At 44.0% G+C, this 21,563-nt stretch overlaps 1 protein-coding gene across 2 annotated transcripts; it reads left to right on the top strand.

Moving 5' to 3' along the window:
* The first annotated feature begins 4,231 nt into the window (after window positions 1-4,231).
* LOC142472179 (ficolin-2-like) lies at window positions 4,232-12,927 on the top strand. Of its 2 annotated transcripts, XM_075579040.1 has the most exons (9): window positions 4,232-4,362; window positions 4,866-4,979; window positions 5,467-5,520; window positions 6,483-6,518; window positions 8,344-8,388; window positions 9,061-9,188; window positions 10,429-10,558; window positions 11,663-11,797; window positions 12,367-12,927. In XM_075579040.1, the coding sequence occupies exons 1-9, from the start codon at window positions 4,281-4,283 to the stop codon at window positions 12,612-12,614; spliced, it is 972 nt and encodes a 323-aa protein (XP_075435155.1). In that variant the 5' UTR covers window positions 4,232-4,280; the 3' UTR covers window positions 12,615-12,927. The 2 variants fall into 2 exon arrangements, with proteins under 2 accessions (XP_075435155.1, XP_075435156.1); XM_075579041.1 differs by lacking the exon at window positions 6,483-6,518.
* The last annotated feature ends 8,636 nt before the right edge of the window (window positions 12,928-21,563 follow it).

Raw genomic sequence — 21,563 nt, 5'->3', positions numbered from 1 at the left:
CCTGATACACAGGGAGATAAAGTTGTTTTTGGACCTGGATCTGAATTGTGATCTTACAATAAGGCCAAATGATGCACGTTTACCACCAGGCCCGCGCCCAACCCGCTGGACATGCCTCTTATCTGCACAAGTATAGCATGACTTTTTCACACCATATCCTTGGTGCCAGCATTCTAATACTAATGTCTACTGCATTTTATTCTATGTATTCCCAAAATATGCCATAACTACAAGCCTTCTACCGCTGGTGGGGTTTCTGTTGCATGTCCCTCCAGTAAAGGTTTTAGCAGGACCACCCTTTCTGAAGAGTCAATGCACAAGATATGGCAACAGCCACTGGGAATAGGTATTCTACTTTGTGAGTCTTCTAATTTGTGGGATGAACATAAGTCTCAACAAACCAAAGGACATAATGAATTGTAAAAGGCATGGGCAAGTAAGATGAGAACACAGAAACATAGAAGCTGGCGGCAGATAAGGGCCTCTTGGCCATTGTCCACTTAACTCATGGAATTTTCCATTCAGTTGCTGCATTTGCTCCAACCTCCTCTGCTGAATGGTAATTTCATGCATCCGACACCACTTTTATTACGGGTTACTTTCTTAGGTGGTCCATTGGTTTAATGACAATGGTTTCATAGTTCTTGAGAAATTCAGGAGATATCTGCACTATTGGACGGGTGAGTGAGGCTCAATCGCCAACCTAATAGTTATTACTATTTGTTCTCTATACTTCATTCTGATTAGATAACTAGAAGCTATACAGTACTTATATTATTACATGTATATAGCCCAAGAAAGAGCTATATATTAGCACTGTATATGGAATATAAAGGCACAGGGATTCCCTGTTAGTTGGGTAAGCCTGTGGTCTTGGTTCCATATTGACTGTCTGTCATGAAGGCCAAGATAATGTATCTGTCCAAATGAGATTGTGAGCATTTTTTGGACCAGTGCCTAATTGTGTTATCTCTTATTCAAAATGTTGCATTAATTGGCATGAAGCTGTACAGTAACCGAGCTTTCCTCTCAGCTGCTGGTATCTTCAGGGACACACATACTTTCCTTGTAAAATAGGGATCCTTTATTTAGAAATGAATTACAGCAACAAGTCACCTGGAGTGGGTTGCCTGCACCACCCAGTACCCAAGGCACTTCATTTAGTGGGCACTGGACACAGCATGGTGTAGGCTTGTTGCAGGAATTATGACAGGTCTCCGTTTCGAAGGAAGTCTAGCGTTTTAGCCAGAAACACATCCTTCGGATGGAAGTCTAGCAATGTAGCCAGAAACTCATTCTTCTACCTCCACTTAGATGAATGTTGAGAACCTACTCCAACTTTCCCTTGCCTCCAGCTGGTGTCAAAGAGCAGGGATGCAGCTGCACCCCTGTGCTATTTTAGCCCTACATCAGGGGTGGGCAATTATTTTGGCTGGAGGGCCAAACTTCCCGCAGGAAGTGCAGCCTTATATAGGAGGCTGCCAGGAACCCACATGGCCACAACAGCCAAGTGAGCAAGCTCCAAAAAAAAAATGGATCAGAGTTCAGAACCAGACACAGATCCTGTGGAATCCTCACACCCACCCAAGCGGTGAATACGGAAGTTGGGTCCGACTTGCGGTCGGTCCGACTCCTAACTACCATGTTAGGACCTCCTGAGTGGGCTCCCGCCATGCTACTGCCTACTCTGCTGCTTCCTCCACCATCTGCGTTACAGGTAGGGGCTGGCGATCAGGGTCCCTACTGGTGGTGAGTCTCAGGCAACCATCCCATGGGCTGGATGTGGCCCTTGGGGCTGTACTTTGCCCACCCCTGCCCCACATGGTTAACTGGAACTGCAATGACTAATAATTTGTAACTCTGAACTGAACTTAGAACTAACTTGGCCAAGCTCAATACCCTTATTTATGACACCTCCCTAGAGGGTTCCAGAACATACCAGAAACTCCTGTCTAAGGGCCTACAGGATTGCCAAGACAACATGTTTATTATAATGTTGCAAAACCTTTAGTTCTTACACACATTCCCCTGGCAACTGTCCCAAGAAACGGATGTAACCCCTTAAATCCCAATAGATTCCAAGAGTTAACAATCTGCTACCCTCGCCAACAATAATGCATGTTTAGCTTCATTACAATACATTGCCATCTACAATTGTTAATGCTCTAAACTCTATAGGGGTTCTTCATGAAACTGTGATAGTGCTGATCCGGGCACTATGGCCTCGATCAGCACTATTGCCGTAAAAAACAATAACCCCCTATGTTTGCTCTGACACTACCCACATTTTTATTTCTTTTTTTCTCATCTGTGTTCTGATGAGTGTTCCTCTGCACAAACATGAGTGTGTAATAGCAGCAAACTCAATGGTGTAAACTGGATGGTGGCTGAAAAAAAGCAGCTGCTCCCCTTACTTACTGCTGGAGCAGTGAGTATAGCCAACCCACAATCTGCCGAGAGGCAGGAGTCAATAACCCACAAATGTTTGCACAGTGAACCAATGTATTAACTGGGAAAAATAGTACAGATGATCACATAAAAGAGCAATATTTCCGATATCTACAGACACTAGATTGTTTGTTAAATAACTAAATATATATATACATATATAGCATACAGCTATATTTGCATATATATATATATATATATATATATATATATATATATATATATACACATATATAACTCTTTAAGAACACATGTTCATGACGGAACAAATGAGTAAATAATCCAGGAAGCAGTTAATTAGCAAATATTTCTGGAGTCCATTCTGTAATGTACCTGACTAGGACCTGACTAGAATGTATTCATTTATTAGCAGCTGTCTACGCTAGCAACATTTATTTAATCCTTTGTGAGAGTTATATGCATTATCTTTGGAGAGCTCGATTCAATAATTTACTGTTCTTGGAAATGTAAATACATGTATTTTTCTTTGTAAAGTTCCTTGTCTTGTTTCTTTAGTTGCTGTGTCCATGTATTGTCACACAATCTGCAGACTGAGGTGTTTTTTTAATGCAGCTAAATAAGTTGCCTTCCTCACCTCCTGTGGCTGAGGCCATGCTAAGCGCGCGCGCGCGACGGAGCGTGCGGCATCGCGCCCGCCTGCCGCATCGCACCCGCCTGCCGCAGAGGCGATTTTCTGACCATGGGAGAGGCGCGAACGGTTGGCGTGGCCGAGGCTTGTCCGTGACATCACGGAGCTGGTTCGCTCTCATTGGCTGAACCACTCACGTGACCCCGCCGTCGCACGACAAAATCGAATTATTTTGTTGCGCGAAAAAAAAATCAGCATCATCGCGCAGACTGACGCACGCACTGTGGCCATCCTCATTACGGTAAGGCCTTTTGTTTTCGGCGCGCACGACATTGCATTTCTAGTGAGGTTCTCGCTCTCAGGCTGTCTATCTCTTCCCCAGCAATCTCACTGTCATTGCTGCCAGAACCTGTACAGACGCAGCACTCTATTCTTCTTTTTAACTCTACTTTTCCCTCTTCAGAGGGCTCTGCCTTTCCAGCGCTGCTCTCACAGCACCGACCACCTTTTTCAACTTTCTCCCCAACCAAATTCCCAAGGTCATACCTAGAACCCTGCGCTGGTGGCTCCCCCCGAAGGCTGCATGAACAGCAGCTACGCTCTTGCAAAGTCTTTGCCTCCTCTATGGCATTACAACTGTATGGGACGTGCTATGCTATCATGTGGGTGCTTCTGATAGAGAAAAGGAAAGCGCAACGGAGGGCGCCATATTAAATATGACCAATAGAAAATGCAGATTTGGTGTTTTTCTTCCTCCTAGTGGTTTAAATGCTTTAAAGAAAACATGCAATGATGCGACTAGAACAAGAAAGGAAAAAGTCTATTTTTATGTGCCATGTAGCCAAAAAATAGTGAGCTTAACTCAAAATCATTGTCGGCCACAGACAATTAGTGAGAGTTGTCATGTCTACTTTCTAATTTTGCAACAAATTATCCTATTTGCAGTCCTGAGGTTGTCCATCAAGGCGTTTTGTTCTACAACTAAAAATTGCCATGATGTAAAAGAGGAATTCCTTCAGTGGGGGAATTAGACGTGGAAATAAAGGATGGGTGAGAAGTAGATAATTTAAAGGGTGGGGTGGGCGAGTGTTAATGTAGAATGGAAGTTGTAAACATGTCAAGAAGAAATGGGACGGTTTTCGGATGTGGGCGGAGCAATCAAACTAATATCCATACTCTTCCCAGAAAAAAAAAAAAGAGAAGAAGCTGAGGGGACCAAGGCAGCAAGATCCCTTCAGCAGACATGAGGACCTCAGCACTGCATGTTGTACTCACAGCGCTCTGGCTGATAATCACGCTTTGTAATGCTGAAGATGCCTGCCCAGGTATGTCACAATGCTGAGGGGTGGGATGGGCTCATGACTTTGGTGTTTCTGCTTCTAAACACTGACAAGGGAGATCTGAGCTTAAAACCCAGTGACTCTGGGATAAACTTTTTCCTTGTGGCAAAATTAGGTAAAATAATTTATTTTTAACAGTACAGAAACCATTATAACAGTATTGTTTTACCTTATATGGGTTATAAACACTGGCAGCTATATTTAATAGTATCATTGGTGTGAATATTTTCATGGACCGATTCAGAATACAGCTGCTGTTTCACTGTCAGTGTTTGGGAACATCTGAACCAATGTGAGATTGTATCAGTGGATCTCTCTGCCTGACAAGTACACTAAATATACATACGTGCAGTATAAACATTGCGTTTTTTCCCTTTCATTTATTTTTTTTCATTTATCTTTAATGTATTCCCCTCTAACTTCCTCTTTCCCTCTTCTCCACCGTCCCTGCTCCCCTCCATCTCTTTGCTCGCTTGTCTGTGCTGAAGATGTGAAGGTTGTGGGGGTTGGAGACTCTGACAGATTGACCATCCTCAGAGGATGTCCTGGAATCCCTGGGGCTCCTGGCCTGAAAGGAGAAGCTGGATCAACAGGAGAGAAGGGTAATTATGTTTCCACCAGCACACATAGAAGAGATTCAAGGCAAAAACACAACAGAAAAATATGTTTAACCCCACCAGTTCCTATCTTGCGTTTAGCACATCTGCACACAAAAACATATTTAATAACGCCACATACTCCATCACTGCTATTTCCTACCTTCTGCATGTTATCATTCGGTTTTACCTCCCTGTGTCGTACTGTTCTGTTGGAGTGTTGTACACTATTTTATAGGTAGATTCTAACTGTAAGATATCAAAGGCTTAGAAAACTTATGTTTAATGTCAGCAGTACAGAAAGTCGTTTCTTAATAAGTGAATTAGACCACGCACAGTCTAAGTCAAAAAGATCAAAATTGACGTAGAAATATGTTATGTGACGTCATGCTGTATAGTATATACAAGAGATGTTCTGTTCTGTTGTTTGCGGTTGACAGAAAGCTTCTAAGGATGTAAAATGAATGCTTATTATTTATATGACTGTTTTCAGGGGGAAAAGGGTACGCGGGTGCTCCGGGGAAAGCAGGACCACCTGGGGACAGAGGTAGGTCACAGTCAGTATATCATAAGAATATGTAAGTGGTCATAAGGTTCTTCTGACCACTTAAAGCTGCAGTTCAAGCTCCTGTTTTTTTTTTTTTTTTACTTAAATAGCTTCATGTGGGCAATCTTTACTTACCTAAAGAACTGCATAGCTGCCGGTCAATTCGTTCTCTGTCTATTGATCGGCAAAGTTTGGCGACATCTTTAAATACGGGGAATGTAAATGGTTGCTATAGTAACAAAATAGAATACAAGAAAATTTGGTCTTTCAAAGTTGTTGTTTTTTAAAACAGAAAATGCTAAAAGTAATTTTTCTTACTACAGAACTGATTTATTTAAAAAACACACATGCAGGATATTGCTTGAACTAAAGCTTTAAGTGGTCAGAAGGTTATGGTTCATAAGTCAGGACAGATGACTTTATCAGCAACACAGCTAGGTACCTGTACTAGCACACAGTAGGCTCCCCAGCAACACTATTGTCTAATCAGATGGTCCCTGAGCTAATTGTGCCTTGTAATTAATTCTGGACTTCACTATATTTTCATACTCTCAAGCCCTTCTGATATGGGGAGTGAGTGACGGTCAACATACATGTTATCTACTTTTAGCGCAGGCCAGTACTACCACTGACCTGCATCTGATATAAAAATTAAAATAAAGTAATTTATATAAAATTTAGCCCCCAATGAGAGAGATGATCAAAGTAACTAATTAACAATTTCTCTTTAATGTCTAAAACTGCTATGTTTCCCAGAGATTAGTAAACTTTACATTGGCTCTATGTCATAGAGGAAAGAATAACTTCAAGTGGGTAAAAGCATGATGTTGGGAAATCTGTTCTCTATTCTGTATTATTTTGAGTGAGATGTGGAAGGTTCACCTGTTCCAGCCTTTGTCGTCTCCTCTGGGATCCACGGGGTGGTCTTAATTACTTTCTTGTTATTTATTCATTGGTAACAGGAGCAGTTGGATCTGCAGGAGAACCTGGACCAAAAGGTGAGATCCACAGACAAGGACATCATGATGTGAAGTCAGACTAGTATTACAGGACTACTTGTGATATTACAGTTATAAAAATTCTGCAGGAATGGGGTCATTAGTTCTTGGTGCAATGGGTGTCTGGTCAATCATATTAAAGCATAATATCACACATCAGAGTCGATGTACAATTTTGGAATGAAAGTGGAGCAAAGTGCATAATTTTTGTGTTTAGCATCAATATATAACTGACTTTTCTCTAGTTTCTGTGCTATGTGCATTAGCTTGTAAGTGAAGGAAGTGTTAAAAGGACGAGTTAGGGAGGAGTTACATGACATGCAGATTATTATTATTATTATTATTATAGTTTATTTGTGAAGCGCCACCATATTCCATAGTGCAGTACAATGGGGTATAGAGTTATGTATATTACCAAAACATAAATAGTTACACACAGGTGAGGATAAACATGTACAAACAGATACAAATAAGTAAGGAGTGTCCTGCTCGTGACAGTTCAAAATCTAGAGGGAATGTGGGACATTGTTGAAACAAGAAGGAAAGGTGGCTACTCATTGTAGAATAAGGTGCGGCTCAGCTTAGAATATGGCCCAGTCTGATATCTGAAGCCATTAAGGTTTGGGGGTTGGGGGGAATATTATGTAGGGTGGGGGGAATTTTTACGCAGCTGGTCCTAATGGGATTGGAGTGGAGGAGAGTTGGATTTTAGAGGTATGGCATGTATGCTTCATTGAAAAGGTGAGTTTTCTGGGAGTTTTTAAACATCTGAAAGCTGTGGGAGAGTCTGATGGTACGTGGTCGGGAATTTCAGAGAGACGGGGCAGCATGGGAGAAGTATTGCAGGAGGCAGTGAGAGGAGGTAGTATGATGGAAGGAAAGATGGATGTCATGGGCAGAATATAGGGGGCGTGCTTGTATGTATTTTTGGATGAGGGCTGAGATCATGGGATTCCAATAAAAAGAGAGAGTGAGGAGGAGGAGACACCAGAGAAGATACACTGAAGAAGCGGTTTGATTGAGCCAAGAGAAGGCTGCGTCACTTAGGCCAATGGAGTGGAGAATATTAAGAAGAAGGGGGTGATCGACAGTGTGAAAAGCAGCAGAGAATTCCAGGAGAATTAGTATGGAGAAAGGACCCTTCAATTTAGCTGTGAGTAGGTCATTGGTCCCTTTTTTGGTACTTTCTCAGTGAAGTGTAGAGGGCAGAAACCAGATTGTAAAGAGTTAATCAGGGAGTTGGAGGAGAGAAAGCAGATTATAATGGTACAACTGTGTGTCACTTTTCCTCCTTTCAATCTGTGTTCAAATGTTTTTCCACCGGGGTTCCTCAGAATCCTTGGGTTCCCCAAGCATCCCCTAAAGGGTTCCAAGCAATTATCTGGTCATTTGAAAATCGTATCAAATACAGAAGAATTTACAATGCATCTCATCACAGACGTGTGAGGGTTTCGGTTCCTCAGAATTTTACATAGGGTTCCTTAACTAAAAAAAGGTTGGAAACCACTAGTCTAACTTTTCCCTGGGTCTGAGGTGGCGTTAACTTCCTTGTTTAGAAATCTGCACCTGATGTAAGAATCTGGAGCAACAAGCTTGACTCATGACACAATTTGTAGCAAAACATCGTGCAGTACGTCAAAATATGTTTTTCTGTGTTTTGATACATTGGTACCATCATGTGCTTGGGGTGTTACACCAGCGTTACCCTCGTTTCTGTTGTGATTTGTTGAACCACTTCGATAAGATATAGTTGGAGCTTCATTCTGTGTTGGCCCCGGGAAGTTACAAAGATCTCACACTAATTCTGATAGGTTTTTCCTTTTAGGAGAGAAAGGAGACTCAGGCACACAGGAGATTAAGGATCACTATGGTGAGTGTTTTTATAAACGCATCGTTGCAACTATGTAATAAAAGCTTGTTGCTGAAAACTCAGAGTGTGCTGGATCTTCCTTCTGCACTGATGTACACATTTTCACATCCGTGACACCTTGGCTGTAACCACATTAAGGAGTGATATATATATATCTCAATCCTGCAACCCTGCCTTGGACCATTATCACCCAGTGCTTCCACTGCAGCAAGGGATTCTAGGAAATGACATGCAAATCAGCACACAGTGCCACCTTTTGCTTCAAAACCATATACATGGTCCCCTATAAGCTTATGCTTTCTGCATGTCACAGCTTTAGAGCACAGCCTGGGTTAAGATGCATAGCTAGTAAACCCACCCAGACAGCTGTTTCGACCTTAATGGGTCTCATCAGTGTGAGGTTGATTATACTGTCTCTGCAAAATGAAGCAAGAGATTGGTTTCAACAAACTTAATTTAGGGTGGCTAAAAAAAGTGACAAAAACCCACCACAGTAAAGCATATAGCAAATGGAAATATTACTGTATACTCATTTGCATGTCTTAGACAGGTCTGCACCCTGCCTTTCACCCTTATCACCCAGCACACAGTGCTTCCACTGTAGCAAGGGATTCTGGGAAATGACATGCAAATGAGCACACAGTGCTGTTTCTACATCCTATCTTCCCTCAGCGGCCAGGAACTGTAAGGAGCTACTGGACCAGGGATCAATTCTCAGTGACTGGTACACAATATACCCAGATGGCAAGGAGCCCATGAAGGTTCTGTGTGACATGCATACTGATGGAGGAGGATGGATTGTAAGTAAGGAGAATACTATCATCTTCTTTAACTGCATCTCCTTTAGCGAAAGTTCCCATTTTTTATTCTACCTTCTCAATGCCGCAAAATTGGCTCCATGGAACAAATTCAAAACGTCCAAATATCTGTTTGGAGCAAAAAAAAGCGATAAGATCTTATTATGCCAGGCTGCGGCAACGCACCCAAGTCCCATTTGGATATATACTTTCTCCATGTACTAGACCCAAATGCTAATATTTCCAGAATCTCTATTGCTACTACAGATACTGTGGTTCTTTCAGAGCATCGGCATTGATAAGATGCTTTGGCTAAAATCAAGGCCACATTTGTTGTCATTTTCGTGTCGCTTCCCTTTCTCAATTAATCATTTATCAAAAACACTGGGGCCACTAAATACCACTTTTTAGTAGCAAATACTCTCATTACTATGCGTCACAGTTGAGACTGCCTAGCAGCTCTAACTTCAAGCATATAACACATTGATTTAACCCAGAACCAATATCCTAGTCTTTCCTCTCCTCACTGTAACTGGTAGTAGATGTAGCAAAGGAGCACAGCCACCAACAAAGGTCCTGATAGGAAAAAAATTAATGAGCAACTCCAGAATAAAAGTAAGTGTAGTTTTAATATAAAGATGCACAGGAAGATGAAAAACACAAACGCACCAACGCGTTTCGTCCCGTGGGACTTTCTCAACCTTACTTTTATTCTGGAGTTGCACGTGAATTATTTTCGTATCAGGACCTTCGTTGGTGGCTGTTCTCCTTTGCTACATCTACTACCAGTTACTTCCATTTCAGGACTGCACACCGTGGACCACTATTTCACAATGGATCATCAAGATACCCCCAAGGGCAGGTAAGGGGCTATAGCCCTTATAATTATACCTTTGACCCTTTTTATTGGGGATGTTTATATGTCAAGAGGGTGTGCATCACTGACCTATTTATGCGGTAGTCTGGCAGACTGACCGCTAGATCTGTGTTTGCCCCCCTAAATATACTTATGGACTGTTTTTTTATGGAAGAATCACAGTGTTTCTACTCTCTTATGGACTATGATTATACATCTACAGTGCACACACTGATATTGAGCACCATTTTTTTTCATATACCTGAATCTCTCCTCATGTAGTATTTTCTACTACAATATTCTCTTTCATTTTGTAGCCAGCAGAAGTAGTTTCAGCGTATTATATGGACTCTGTATTTCCTCTGGGGCTTTTTTCTCTCCCTGTAGGTTTTCCAGAGACGTTGGGATGGCTCAGTGGACTTCTTCCGTGACTGGGATTCCTACAAGAGAGGTTTCGGCAGCCGCCTGAATGAGTTTTGGTTGGGGAATGATAATCTTCATAAGTTAACTTCATCGGGTAATGTTCACAAGAGCATCGTTTAGTTTCTGTTTGGAGGAATGTTGAGGATGTAGACTCTTCGTCCGTCTAAATGTTCAAGTTAAAAAAAAATCCCTGTTCTAATCACTCTTATGGACTATGATCTATCCTAACAATCCCGGTAACTTTCACTCTTCCTTCATTCACCTGCTAGAACACAACAACATATAGGTACTGTACATAATAGGGAGAGAGGTGGCAAGGGGGAGGGAGTGAGAGAGGTGGGGAGGGAGAGAGAGAGGTGGGAAGGGGAGGGAGATGTGAAGGGGGAGAGAGATGGGAAGGGGGAGGGAGGGAGAGAGGTGGGAAGGGGGGAGGGAGGGAGAGAGGTGGCAAGGGGGAGGGATTGAGAGAGGTGGGAGGGAGAGAGAGAGGTGGGAAGGGGGAGGGAGATGTGAAGGGGGAGAGAGATGGGAAGGGGGAGGGAGGGAGAGAGGTGGGAAGGGGGGAGGGAGGGAGAGAGGTGGCAAGGGGGAGGGAGTGAGAGAGGTGGGAGGGAGAGAGAGAGGTGGGAAGGGGGGAGGGAGAGAGAGGGGTGGGAGGGGGGAGGGACAGAGGTGGGAAGGGGGAAGGGAGAGAGGTGGGATGGGGGGAGAGAGAGAGGTGGGAGGGAGAGAGAGAGGTGGGAAGGGGGGAGGGAGAGAGAGGGGTGGGAAGGGGGGAGGGACAGAGGTGGGAAGGGGGAAGGGAGAGAGGTGGGATGGGGGAGAGAGAGAGGTGGGATGGGAGGGAGGTGGGAAGGTTGGGAAGGAGAGAACGGAGGGAAGGGGGAGGGAGAGAATGGAGGGACAGACACAGACACACACAGACAGAGACACAGACACACACAGCCCCGATCCAGCCAATGACACCCCCTACCTTTAGAGCCATGCCCCCTCCCCCCCCCCCCCCGCTCCTGCTTTCAAATTATTTCATGACAGCTCATGCTTGGAGAATTGGTGACGTCACCGCTCTCAAGCATGAGCGCGCTCAGCGGCAGCGTGGCCGCAGCCTAATGCGCATTTACAGCCTGCGGCCGCATATTATAGTTTCCTGTTACCAAACGGCAAAACCATCTTACACACAGTGTGTGTCTCTTCTCAGGCACCTGGGAACTGCGTATTGATCTGCAAGATTTCCAGAACACCCAGCATTTTGCCAAATATGCGTCCTTTAAAATATTGGGAGAATCAGACAAATACAAGTTATTACTGGGGGCCTTTAAGGAGGGTACCGCAGGTAAGAGATGAAATAGCAGTGTATGCGGAATCTATTGCAACATGTAATGGGAAGACAGTTGTTGAATTGTATGTATGTTTACCTTTATTCGCATACTGTAGTGCCATATATGTATATAGCGCTTCACAGCAGTAATACACTTAATAATAATATAACACATAATGGGAAGACGCGCTTCAGACATAAAAGTAACATTAAGAGAAGGAGTCCCTGCCCCGAAGAGCTTACAATCTAAGTGGTGCGTAGGAAGAGACTTACAGAGACAGGAGGAAGGTGTTCCGGTAAGTGCGTCTGCAAGGGGCCACGGTCAATGTATGAGATGTATAGTATCAGTGACGGAGCTACTCATATGCTTCGTTAAGGAGGTGTGTTTTAAGATGGGTCTTAAAGGTGGATAGGGAGGGTATTAGTTGGATATTTCTACATTTTATGTTATAGACAGTATTGACAATGGGTAGGTGTTTTCACCTCCATAGCTGTCAGTGAGTTAAAATGCAGTGGACCAAGTGTGTTGTGATACATTCTCACAATTGTTTCTTTTGTTCTTCTTCTTTATGTAACCTCCTCAGGTGATTCCCTGACCAATCACAATGACCAGGCATTCACCACCAAAGATCAGGACAATGATCCCAATGCAGGAAACTGTGCCATACATTATAAGGGAGCCTGGTGGTACAATGATTGCCACTACTCAAACCTGAATGGACTGTATATTCAGGGAGAACATACTACCCACGCCATTGGTATCAACTGGAGGGATGGCAAGGGGTACAATTACTCCTACAAATTCTCTGAAATGAAGATTAGATCTGTGTGATTCAGTACCTCTAAGAGGAAAGAAAAAGCGGCCCATATTATCTAAACTGTGCTAAAACCATCCATGCAGAAATCCCAAACTCTGTGCTCAAAGTTAATAAGATGGCACAAGCAAAAACAGCCATTATAATGCTGCTCATTAAACCCATTTGCTCCCCGGACAGGCAATACATTGCAGGGAAAGGGTTAAACACCAGCTGTCGCGCTCATCTCATTGCGGAAGCAATCCTGTACACACTGCATTTTAATGCTGTCCTCTATGTAGAAATGTGTTTATCAACCCAATTTAATTAAAATTTACATTGAGCAAGCTATTTATTTGTGCTTAGATTTCTGGCTGAAACAAGTAGTTGAAGTTGGGACCAGGGCCACTGACGGGAGGGGGAGGGAGAGAGAGCCCGGAGGCTGCCGGGGGCCCAGACGGCCAGCGCTGGAAGTTGGGCCCAGTCAGAGGTCACAGACAGACGAGGCCCAAAAATGGCGCAACTAAGATTACTACATAGATGCTGCCTGGCTCAGATATACAGTTATATCAGTGTGAGATGCAATGGAGTAATGACTTTGCGACAACATTGTCTTTAACCACTTGAGGACTTCTGGTAGTCGACCAGGCAAAATGGCCACCGTCTGTTTAAGCTCCCGAGGCCGTGAATAAAAACCAGCCTTATATTGCAAGCATATCTTCGATAATGCTGAAAAGGCAAATGCTATCGATTCTTGGGACTATTTTGTGCTCTACCCCGGCGGTGCGCAACCGGGGGGGCGCGAGATTAACTGTGGGGGGTGCAGGGTTTAAAAGAGGCCCCGTGCGCTTCCCAAAGGCACTTAAATTAAGTGCCGGGGAAGCGGCAAAGGCCTATGTAAACTTTACCGTGGTTCAGCCGGTATCTGGAAACGCATCGCCATGGCAACGCGGCGTCATATGACGGCGTGAGTCATGTGACGTTGCTACGGCAACGTGACGTCATGACGCCCAGAACCACGGTAAGGAGGAGGGAGGGGGCGCATGGAGGGCAGGGCAGCCGGCAGGGGAGCGCAGGGGAAAAAGGATTGCGCTCCCCTACTCTACCCCACTCTGTTTTCCGGATTTCCATTGAGTGTACTACGACCTTGCTGGTGTTACACACAGCCCAACTTGTGGGCAGCATACCCCTTTGTTCTGATGTGGTACAGTAGATAATAAACATCACACGTCTTTTAATTTTACAGTTTTCCCAGGGTCCAGGATTAGTTTCCGCCGGGCTTCACCCCTGCGTCGGAGACCTTGCGAGCCCCCTCTCTTTCACACCTCCTTGCTCACCCCTCTCTATTCGCACCTCTCGCTGTGGATTTCCCTCCCCCCTCTGTCTCTCACTCTTCCTCTCTCACTCGCCCTCCTCCCACACCCTCTCCCTCCCTCCCTGAAATTCTAGTTAGTGTATGTTACAGTCACGTAAGTTGTTGTATTCTGTCCAGAAGGTAATGAAGAAACAGGCACACGGTCTTAATCAGCAACAAGAAGGTTTAATGTGCCATGGTTTTCATGGCACATTAAACCTTCTTGCTGCTGATTAAGACCGTGTGCCTGTTTCTTCATTACCTACTGGACTACTTTGGGACGTCAGGAGCTCCCTAGAACAAGTGCACCGGCAGCCAAGTACCCCACATTTACCAGTGTGTCCGAGTGCGTGCACTTCCCTCTATAGTTGTATTCTGTCCAGAAGACAGACCCGCTAGGCAGAGGTGGAAATTAGAGACTGACCTGTACCTGGCATCCGAATCCTGGAGAGAAGAATCGTAAGGGTCCAAGCTGGGCTGCCGTCAGGTGTCCCAGGCCCGTTGTCTGTGGGGGGGCCCGACCAGCGCTGCAAGTTGGGCCCGACTTCTGGCTAGGCCCAGCTGCCGGTCCTCTCGCCGCCGGGCTCCGGGTCTCTATCAGCTGCAGGCATCTCCCGCACTCTTTCCCACACTGAGCTTCGTGACGTCAACGAGCGACGGGCCTCTCTGAAGTCAGCGCGCCGGAAGTAAGCTGGGCCTCAGCTCCCGGTGTACGCTGATGGGGGCTCGGCACGCGCTGATATCACGAAGCTCGGTGTGGGACAGAGTGAGGGAGATGCCTGCTGCTTCGGAGAGTCGGGGGCCCCACAGACACTGGGTCTGGCCTGGTCCAAGGTAGATAAATGTATTGGGGAGGTGTTTTTTTTAATATTTATTTGGGGGGTGCGGGGTAATTTTCTATGTATTTGGGAGGTGGGGGCTTTTCTATGTACTAGGGGAGGGGGCAGGGATGTTCTTTTCTATGTATTTGGGGGGTGCTTTTAATATGCATTTGGGGTGGGGAGTTATTTTCTATTTATTTGAGAGGAGAGGGCTTTTCTATGTGTTTGGGATGTGGGGTATTTTTTATGTATTTGTGGGGAGGTTTTTTTTCTATGTATTTGGTGATTGGGGTGCTTTTCTATGTATTTATGGGGTATTTTTATTTTTTAAATATGTATTTGGGGCTGGGGGACTTTTCTATGTACTTAAGGTGGTGTTTAAAAAAATATATATATATATGCATTGGAAATGGGGGGTTTTCTATGCATTTTGGTGGGGGTTCTTTTCTATGTATTTGGGGGGGTGGTTTGTTTTTGTTTCATTTGGGGGGGTTATTTTATATGTATTTGGGGGTGGGGTGGGGAGGTTCTTTTATATGTATTTGGGGGTTGGGGAGGTTCTTTTATATGTATTTTGGGTCTCGGAGTTCTTTTATATACATTTGGGGTGTGTTTTTTTGGGGTATAGTAGCGATGGAAGGAGAGCTGGCCCGGTAATAAAAGGGTTGCACCCCAGCTGGCCACCCCTACCATCGTATGGGGGGCGAGGGGTTAACGGGAATAATGTTTATTTCTGTGTTTATGCTCCTGCCTCAGTACAAAATGTATGTCCCCAATTACATGTGTATTTCTCCCGTTACAGTGTATGCACCAACCACATACACTGGGATCAGGTCGGGAGGGAAAGGGTTAATTGTTTTTACATATTTATGGCCCTTTGTTCCCATTCCCGCCTTTTCAATCCCCATTTGCAGCCGGCCCCATAGGTCGCCATTGGAGCTCCATGAAACCCTATGGAGATTTCAAGGGTTTTGGCCTAATATCGAAGAAGACCAGCAGGTGGCGCCCGAGAGGAGGAGCGGAGCTTCTCCATTGAAAATGAATGGCGTAATGTATTTCAATGGGGATTCCTCAAGTCTGCTCTTCAAGAACGAGTTGGCTGCCAGCCAAACCGCAAACCCCGAAAGCGGATACAATTTCTATGAAAGGGCCTTTGATCACTCAAGTGCCAAGGGGACTTGGTCACGGCCAAGTTCAAACTTATTAAAATTGTAGCTCCGGTCCTAGGGCAGGTAGCGGGATAATTCTTTTTACCCCTAGCTTAAGGGGAACCCCTCACTCGACCCCAACTGAGTCCGACAGTCAATGGCCCCGGGAAAGGGTCACACTCGCCACAGGGGTCACGCCATTGACCACAATGGTGGAGGAAAGCCGAGAGGCGGTAAAAACCTAAGTAAGAAACTGCATAAACTGTGAACCCATATCTCTGGTTCGGTAATGACTAGAGGGCTGGGATTTGGCCACCAGGCAGTCGCCGCTCCGGCATGATTGCATGGCAATTTCCAGCCCTCTCCTATCAACCGAACGGAGTAAGGTTAATTGTTAAAATTGTGTTTCTGCCATTCACTTCAATGGCGGAGTAATGCAACCTGTGTCACCATGCGGTTTTAAAGAGCATTATTATATCTCCGGTTCGGGGGGTCCCAGCAAGCAGAAACATGGCCACCATGTAGAGTCCCCTACGGCCTGAGGGTCTGGCAAGTTTTAGCCCGCTCAGCCCAGTCGAACTGAATATTTTAATATATATGTATTATTTAAATGTACTGTATTTTATGCCTAGTATAAAGCCCGCGAAAGCTGATGGCCCATACAGTATGTTAATGGTCAGGGGACGACATTATGTCTACACCAAGTCCCCTGATCAAAGGCTCCCCCACCCTGATTAAGTATTCTAGGGCGGAGAAGAGCAGGACATGGGTTCTTGTAGCAAGTGCCATACTTCACACCTCTGTAAGCCCCAAAAGGTAGACTTTAAGTCGCCAACTTATTAGTGTGGGGTACTGAAAATGGGTTTCTGGCCAGAGTGATGTGCGCATGTGCCAGCTACCTGGGGGCAGGTACCAAAGTGTTTCCCACGTTAGCTGGCAAAAGGTAATTGGGTACAGGTAATTGTTAACCAATTCCTGATGCCCAATGTTAGGGTATAGGGCTTAAATCCCATAATAACAAGTGTAAGCTCTATGCCCAGTGTTCTTCGTCATTACATCTGACTGATACCTGATTGCTGAATGAATTGCTAATCCGAATCCTGATTACTTCATTGACCCCCTTCCCTCGTAAGTGTCTATATTCTGTGTGTTATTTGTTCAATATCGTGTGTTCATATTACTTCTAAGGAATAAACTTTCTTTATCATATCACAGTCGCATTCAATTCAACCCAGTTATTTGGTGTATATTATAACCCTGTAAGCTATTGTGACAGGTATGTTGTGGGTGGATTGTCTGTCAGGGAGGGGGGGAGGGAATGAGTGTGAGGGGGGGAGGAAATGAGTGTGAGGGGGGAGGGAATGAGTGTGAGGGGAGATTGAGTGAGAGTGGGGTAATTAATGGAGAGGGGAGAGTAAGAGGAGAGAGGATGTGAGTGTGGAAGGGAGGCAGTGAGACGGAGGGTAGAAAAATACATAGGAAGAGTGGGAGAAATAGAGGGGGCTCATGAAATGGGGGGGCTCGCAAGATCGCCAACATGGGGGATCCCCAGTCGTAACTCTAGTGCTGGGAAATCTGTCTGCGGCTCTGGGTTCGAGGTCAGGGCAGGAGAAGGTAGCATGAACGTGATGACTGTTCCGGGGTCAGGGCTGGAGAAGTCAGAGCAGTAGGGGTCACAGTTCCGAGATCAGGGCTGCAGAAAGAAGGTTGGTCATGGTCACAGGCTGGGATTGGCAACAAGGAGGAACAAGTCAGGCAGGATAAGGCTATAGCAGGAGCCCATCAAATCAAAACCTGGCACAGACAAGGAAGAAGGGGGGGGGGGGGGGGAATGCAGCCTTATAAAGGGAGCCGGCAGGTGCAGGCAATAGGATCATAAAAATGCTGACTTCCTGCCTCAGCGGCCATGTTGGTAGAGGCAGATGTCCTGCCTCAGCGGCCATGTTTGGAGGTCCATTTAGTGCGGCTACAACTCAATATTGTTCCTATAACTTCACTTACACTTTTGAGATTTAAGCTTTCATGGAGATGTGATTAAACTAAAGCAACCAAAAATAAAGCAAAAGATCTTAAATCAACCTATAAATGAACCACCTCCCAATTTATACATATTTCAGAATCTATGCAGAACTACATTGTGGACTAATGTTACTGTAATCAATGACACCTAGATGCCTTGCATTGATAAATATACCCAGCAAAGGGGCTTAATGCTTTAATGATACAGAAATTGCGGGAAGAAGATAAGGCGGGTGGTTTGTTTGGTTGGGGGAGACAGTATATAGAAGCCTGCAAATCCTTATCATGATAGTGTTAGGAGTTTTATTATAGTTTAAGGCAATATAGTGTGCATACAGTAGTCCCACAAGATTTTCTCTCTTCTCCACGGATAGTTGTCCCCCTGCTGCTCCTAATTCTCCAGTGATCAGTGGGGCAAATTCAACAGACAAAAAAACAAATAGAGGCAAAATTAGTAAAGCTTCAGTAAAATGTATATATTTAAAAAAAAACATACAACTTACAATAAAACAGATCATGTAGATCCAAAGCATCTGCTCATCAACCGAGGGTCAGGTCTCGCAGAACCAGGACCCAGCGATAGAAAGTCCCAGATGGTAAAGGGGATTGTGCTGTCTAACCCGCAGAGGGTTAAAAGCGGGGAAAAGAGACAGCACAGAATCGGCTTCCTCGTGCGTGCGCATGGCTCGCAGCATCTGGGTCTCCGTCGTCACGGAGTAGCGTAGCTGCGGAATGACTCGCCGCAATGCGTTTCGTGTCATAATGACACTTCATCTGGGGTTTTGGTCTTCATGGTCCCATGGTGTTGTTTAAGTACTTGAACCATAAATGGTACACGGAAGCGTATTGGGACACCATGATCGTATAATCTAAATCCTCCAATCAGTGCACGTAATATACTAATTGGCTAATACAATCACATAAGACTAACATAGCTAAAAAAAAACAGCGAACATAATGATGATCACATGAAACACTAATGAAAATGACCATAAAACTAATACAAATATAATTGACTAAATATTCAATTACATAAAACCGACAAGACTGAAGCAGTGAAACAGACATAGCTACTGTATAATGACATGCAGCACTGAACCTAATACACCCATAGAGCCAATGACAAATAATGCTAAATAAACATGAACAGTACATAGAACTGAAATAAACTACAACTAATGCATAAAACGAACATAATAATCTCACACAAATAACCATATGATGAATGCAAAAAATACAACAAAAAAAACACACCTACATTGGTAAACATACTGGAACATAATAACAGAGCATTTCATTTGAACCTAAAAAAAGGGAAGGAGAAGGGAATTGTTTACTTGCCCCGTAAACCTAAATTGATAGTACAAGATACACAAATCATAATTTATCTATGAAAAGAAATTATTTGAATGAAATAATGATGCTAGAGAAAGACATCATCAACTCAATTTAAATTGAACAACAGATGATACAGACAATAAAACAAGATTCACCAGAACATAATTCCCAAAAGGCAAAATGGTACCTATTTGAGGAAAGGGCATAACTCTATTTGTTGGTTCAGACTCCATGGTGACTTACTATCCAAAGTGTAAATCCAAAAGTGTTCTCTTTGGAGAAGTACATTCTCCCTGTCACCTCTTCTGGATCTCTAAGAACAATTTCTATCCCTCTAAAATGTAAACCATCAGTATTACCCCCACGGTGGGTTAAAAAATATGCTGTGCCAGATTGTGTATTTGTTTGCCTTTATCCCGATTTTTGGGGGGCATTTTAAATTCCATTGATATGTTCGCAGGTCCTGATTTTGAGTGGTCGAATAGCTTTACTAATTTTGCCTTTTGTTGTTCCTTTTGCACCCTGTTTTTGTTTTTTTTTGTCTGAGGAGTTTTATTATGTATACTAAATTGAAAATGGCTTGCTAACCCACTGTAACCAGACCAGACCGTATAGGGATAGGCTGAATTAACCCTCACAGACTGTGGAATGTAACAGAAATTAAGTCTGTTTCAGTCTCTGATGGTTCATGCTTGCAAATATTTAGTCAAAGTTTTTGTTTTTTAGTTGAGCCTAGGCCTCAGAAACAGGTGGAATGTAATGGGAATGGAGTTTATTGTGTTTTTGAGGGCCAAGGTGCATGATGGGTTAACTTTAGTCTCTTACAGATATGCTCAAATGTAGTTAGTTTTGCTGTTAACAGGATTCATAGTGGAAAGTTACCTTTATGAGAAACTCTCCAGAGATGTGGGGGAGTCCCCTGGGAGCGGGAGTCCCCTGGGAGCGGGAGTCCCCTGGGAGCAGGAGTCCCCTGGGAGCGGGGGTCCCCTGGGAGCGGGGGTCCCCTGGGAGCGGGGCCTCCCCTCTTGCCTCCCTAACTGGGATGTTGGCTGAATGCCTGGATGTGTTCTCTGATACATTTGGACAGCACAGAAATGTGCCAGACTCAACTGTGGCAAGGCTGATAGTATACTCAGGACTGTGCCCAGTACAAAGGGATCACAAAATAACAACTATTGACCAGGCAGTTCATCTTAACCGATGATGATGGGAGTCCCCTGGTTGTTGATGACATCATGAGTGGTATCCCGAATGCCATAGAATGATGAAATATATCCAAAGCTAAGTACACAATAAATTATATTTACCCATAACAACTGGTGTTGGTGTTATTCATGTGCGCACTCGTGGCTGAGATCGACAACCCGAATCAATCTCTTGAACAAGTAATTTTCTTGTCAGAACATTGCCACATCAATTTTCTTAAAAAATTTTTGCTTATAGAACAAGATGCATGTAACCACTAGTAATGTATTTACCTTTCATCCAACATTTTGTGTTTAATTCTTAACCCTTCATTATTAATAGCTGACCAAAATTCCACCAACTCCCTGCGACTTGGCATCACTTGTGGCAAGACGGTAACAAACCAGAACGATAAATACAGTACCAGTCTGAGGTGTTTTTAAAAGGTGGGAAGCTATGAAAAAGTTATATTAATGAGAAGAGGAACAGGAAAACATTTCTGTAGAAATTGTGCAATAGACAAAAGGGATGTAAGTGTGAAGAGCACACCAAAAGATCCCCACTAGGGCGCACCACAGACCTGAGTTGTATTAAATCTTGGTCTTATAGTACGCAAAACATACAACATATAAAACTTTATTATGACATAATTGTCTAAATTACTAAATGACTTACTTAAAAATATGAAACTCCTAATGCCTCTATGATGCTAGAGACTAGCTCAAGAGATGTTTTTCCAAGGAAGAAATATACCTGAAAGTTAAATGGCTATAGTTCATTCTGCTCTTCCCGGAGACAGCTCCTCTTGAAAGAACCAATGGGTATGGTATTAATATACCTTTAGTTTGACCCTGAATTGATAAGAGGAGGTGTGTCTAAAATCGGGTACCTAGAATGACTAGTCTTAATAGGAATAGTACTGAGTGTCAAAGATATATAGCACGACTAGTAACTTATTCTTGTGGTGTATTTCCTATATTGCTATACATGTATACGGGTAATAGCCTTAGATGGATAGAGTGATTCTCTCAATATTAGACCTCTGACGTCTATTTCCATCTAAGGTGGTGTGTATGGTCACTATAGATATCGTTTGGTGACTCCGTATTTCCGGGGTAATAT

Source organism: Ascaphus truei, chromosome 21 (genome assembly GCF_040206685.1).
Source record: "Ascaphus truei isolate aAscTru1 chromosome 21, aAscTru1.hap1, whole genome shotgun sequence".
NCBI classification, from domain to species: Eukaryota; Metazoa; Chordata; class Amphibia; order Anura; family Ascaphidae; genus Ascaphus; species Ascaphus truei.
Note: the sequence above shows the minus strand (reverse complement) of the source record. Positions and strands in the feature narration are given on the sequence as shown.

Bases quoted from the DNA above. Each gene is read 5' to 3' on its own strand.
- LOC142472179 (XM_075579040.1), top strand. From the start codon at position 4,281: ATGAGGACCTCAGCACTGCATGTTGTACTCACAGCGCTCTGGCTGATA. The intron at 4,363-4,865 runs GTATGTCACAAT...TCTGTGCTGAAG, and splicing joins TGCTGAAGATGCCTGCCCAG to ATGTGAAGGTTGTGGGGGTT. The intron at 8,389-9,060 runs GTGAGTGTTTTT...ATCTTCCCTCAG, and splicing joins GGAGATTAAGGATCACTATG to CGGCCAGGAACTGTAAGGAG.